General features: G+C 51.7%; 1 protein-coding gene and 1 long non-coding RNA gene across 2 annotated transcripts in view; one reads left to right on the forward strand and one right to left on the reverse strand.

Moving 5' to 3' along the window:
* The first annotated feature begins 1,437 nt into the window (after window positions 1-1,437).
* The window catches only part of LOC113214991 (uncharacterized), an 11,278-nt gene continuing 8,645 nt past the window's right edge, over window positions 1,438-4,070 (forward strand). The window contains exon 1 of the long non-coding RNA XR_008011707.1: window positions 1,438-1,638. This is a non-coding gene — a long non-coding RNA (uncharacterized LOC113214991). The remainder of the gene's footprint in view (window positions 1,639-4,070) is intronic.
* Window positions 2,688-3,823, reverse strand: LOC113214990 (neurogenic differentiation factor 1-like). Its single transcript, XM_026434533.2, has one exon. The coding sequence runs from the start codon at window positions 3,694-3,696 to the stop codon at window positions 3,007-3,009; it is 690 nt and encodes a 229-aa protein (XP_026290318.2). The 5' UTR covers window positions 3,697-3,823; the 3' UTR covers window positions 2,688-3,006.

The raw sequence follows: 4,070 nt of genomic DNA on the forward strand, positions 1-4,070 counted from the left end.
GAGAGAGAGAGAGAGAGAGAGAGAGAGAGAGAAAACCATCAAAGTCACTCGCCGTGGAGCCGCTGTTGCCCGACTACTATCGCGCTCGTGTCGACGGGGGTGTTTTGCATGGAGAAAGCGCGGTGCCCCGTAAACGGAATCTTACAAGTACTTATCACCGGTTTGGTTTATCAGTGTGGCGATTTGCGTGCAACGCTTTCAACTTACGTCAATGTGTCCGTCTCCTAGCCTGCCGATGTCCGGGTCGAATCAATCGAACGATGCTCTGACGTACTTTATGCCCCTCTGATGGTGGGATCTAGTCCCATGAGGGCAGTCGCCTGGCCTGCTCACGGTGACGTTGGTTGAGCCGCCTGCCGAGGCAGCTCGTCTCTTGGGTTTTCAGACAACCACTCACAATCCTCTAAAACCTCTGCCACTTTTCTTTTCGAAATTCGTCCGCGTTTGTATGAATTTATTCATTGTTTTTGTCGTAACTTTTCAATAGATCATTACTTGCCTTTCTTTCTTTTTTTTCCAGTGTACGAAAAACTGCGGTGAGTTTTGCGCGTCGCCCGCGGGGTTGACTGTGTTGCAAAAATGCGAGCAACTGGAGAAGCGCCTGCCTATCCCTTCCCGGGCACCCTCCCTCCCTCCCTCCCCACCCCCGACCAGTCAACCAGAAGCCAGTAATTTGGCTGATTGACAGCAGCGCACGCCGCACGGCGGCCGCCATACCAAGGGATCTCCTCCACTCATTTATCCCGTCCACAAAACTTCACGAAATTCGACTGCTGCCCAGTCGAGTCCATGGAGAGCCCGCAGCGGACGCGTGTGAGGGTGGGTGTGGGTGTGGGGGGGAGGGCCTCCCCCGCCCGCCCCCCGCCCGCCTTCATCGGCATCGGCAGGACAAAAGGCAGCGCCTCATCGTACCTACCGCCCTCACCGCACAACTCCTTCGTCTTTAATAATATCAATTATCATTGAATGAAAATTCACGTATATTCTTATGGCTGCACTTCTTTCACCTCCCCTTTTCGCACTGTCGTTTCAAAGTGTGCAAAAGGATCCACGCATTAAGCGTACGCACGCGTTATCAAGTACTTTCATTGAAATTGAAAAAAAAAAACGACTTATGTGCAAGGGGATAATTTGGGAGCAGCCACTTCCCAGTCAGAAAGGGTTTTTTGGAGCGATATCGAAACGATAGCGTTCCCATATCGAATGTCGTAAACGAAACGATAAAAAAGATTTGTACCTGATATGTCGATGAATTTTTGACATGCGATGTCGAAACGACATCGTATCAATTTTTCATTTTTCACTGGGATTTTCTCTCGAGCATGAAATTGCGATCAAAATGGGGCGTTTATCACTCCAACTCCGAGCATCTTGTTGATAGATTTTCTGACTTACTTTTTTGGCTGACTTTTTTTTTCCTGACTCAGTCGACCTGATATATGGTGATTGTCTCGGAGGTATTCTCCGCCACCGCTATCTCGAGTGCACTTGTCGCCGCTGCACGCGCGCGGAGGTCAAGTCCTGCGGCGCTCAGTCGGCTCGTTCGAGTGGTCGAGTGGTCTGGTTGTCTAGGCTATACCTCAGGTGACGCAGATCAGCGCCGCTGTAAGCTGGCGTGACTCACTCTCTTCTCTCCATGTGAGTAGACATATTTTTTATCAGATATCTTTATTTGTCGCCAAAACCCAAAACCGAGTTGAAGAGGGCAGGCGCGTTTTACGATTAGTAGTACTAGTTCTAGTTATCTAATTTTCATTTCAATTTAACGGGCATTATCCCACTGGTAAAGCAAAGCAAAGGTGGACCTCCAAACGCATTACAATTTATGTTTATTCGAAAAAATTATTTCCTTTGAAACAAAATTTGATTTTAAAAACTGTTTTCGTAATCAATGCAAAGTAATGCGTCAAACGAGGCTACTTTGGTTCTGTTCAGAAATGGCCTAGGTTAATTGATTTTTTTGTACTTATTGACTTGCTTTTCATTCGCTGATTGCTTATTAAAACCTTATCACGTGTAGGCTCGTTTGATGCGGAATTTTGCGAGGAGTGCGATAATGTATTCCAAAATGTGATTGGTTTGCTCATACTGCAAATATTTTTAAAAAACTGAAAATACACCCACCCCTGGGAAAGTACGAAATAGCACATCTGTTTTTTCCAGTGCCTCAAAAAATATTCATTATCCTAAAATGTCTCTTTGTCATTGATGTTTTCCACAAAAACTCATATTTTTGTTGTCCCCTTCGAAAACGAAATAAAACGAATAAATGATTGTTTCTCCTGTTATTTTCAGCTGTGTGAAAGAACATAAGCAAGTGTGATATTATCTGTTTGGTATTTTTAAAAGTATTAATCTCAGTGAGGTGTGTTCAGGGAACTAAGTGGGCAAGTGGCACACAATATTTTTTTTACAATTCATAAGCGTATAATTCAATTAATTGCATACTGACTAATTTAAATATCAACGTTTGCCAATGGCATCAATAAAATTAATAAATATATCTTATATGACTACATGGAACACGGATACCGACAGTCTAGAACGGAAAGGACGAAGATTTGACAGGCACACAAGATATCAAAAACATTTATGTCAGGTCTCTTCGGAATTCGCACTTAACTTATTAGGACGTGGCACATATCACAGACTTGGTTTAAATCGAACTAACATTTTCCCTGTCTTAGTTTCACAAATACCCTCCAAACTCAAAAAAAAAAAAAAAAAAAATCTCGGAAGACACGGGAGAAGCAGGACCAGGGCACTGGGCACTACCGACAGATTCTAACACCCCTCACAAAATACTACTATCAAACATTAGTCACAGTCTAGTACTCTCTCAAAGCAAAAGAAAAGTATTCGAAAATGGAAGACTTTCAACACGCGGTATTGAACACGCAGTATACAAGTTCGCACCGTTGAGCAAGGGTTGTCCAGCACATGGGCGCGGGCCCGCAGCCGCGGGGTTGGTCAGGAGAACGGGCCCACGTCGGGGTCCGGTGGGCGCTAGACCAGCAGGTCCACCAGGGCGTTGATGTAGGTCTGCGCCATCTGCAGGGTCTCGTACTTGGACAGCTGCCGGTCGCTGCCCAGCGAGGGGAGGTGCGTCCGGAGGCGGTCGAAGGCCGTGTTGAGGTTGAGCATGCGGCGACGCTCCCGGGCGTTGGCCGCCAGGCGCCTCTTCTTCACCACCACGGGGCTCAGGGCCTTGCCGCCGCGCCGCTTGGGCTGCTTGCCGTCCTCCGCCGCGTCGTCGTCGTCGTCGTCATCCTCCTCGTCGTCGAGGGCGTCCTCGTCCAGCGCGAAGCTCGAGCGCGGCTGCTGCACCTGGACGTTGAAGGCGGCGAGGTTCTGCTGGTGCCGCCTCTCCACGGGGCTGAGGGAGCGGTCCTCGGACCGGTCGCTGGGGGTGGGCGAGTGGCAGCCGTCCGAGCAGCGGGAGCCGAGGGGCACCAGGGGGTGGCCGCCAACGCTGAGGTCGCCGACGGGGTGGCCGCCGGTGTGCGCGCTGTGGTCCAGCCCCCAGGACTGGAGGCTCGGCGGCGGCGAGGGCGGCAGCACCTCCTGGTGGGCGTGGAGGTGGTGGTGCAGGTGGTGGGCGTGATGATGGTGGTGGTAGGACGCCGACGAGGACATGGGTCCGCCGAGGTGGTGGCCACCGGGTGAGACACCGGGCAAGTACAAGTAAGTCGCCATGGTGATGCACGCACTGACACAGACACGCGCGCGCGAGCTCGCTCTCGTAGAGACGCTGAGGGAGGCTCGTGGGAGGTGGAGCGGGGCGGGCGGGGCGCTCCGACCTGCTGGGCTCTGTGGTCGCAGAGGATCTGAGGGCGCGAGCCCGCCTCACCTGCTTTATCAGGTCGGGTCCGTCGGGTCGGGGCCCCGGCCGGGCCCAGGGCCGGAGCAGCCGGAGCCGAGGGCGGGGGAGGGAGGAAGGGTGCAGGCCTCGGGGGACGAGGAGGGGTGGGGGAGGATGGTGGGATCTAGTCCCATGAGGGCAGTCGCCTGGCCTGCTCACGGTGACGTTGGTTGAGCCGCCTGCCGAGGCAGCTCGTCTCTTGGGTTTT

This window comes from Frankliniella occidentalis, unplaced genomic scaffold (assembly GCF_000697945.3).
Source record: "Frankliniella occidentalis isolate FOCC.00 unplaced genomic scaffold, Focc_3.1 Scaffold196, whole genome shotgun sequence".
Classification (NCBI taxonomy): Eukaryota; Metazoa; Arthropoda; class Insecta; order Thysanoptera; family Thripidae; genus Frankliniella; species Frankliniella occidentalis.

What these genes read in the sequence shown, in the direction of transcription:
- LOC113214990 (XM_026434533.2), bottom strand. Translation starts at nt 3,696, where the DNA reads ATGGCGACTTACTTGTACTTGCCCGGTGTCTCACCCGGTGGCCACCAC.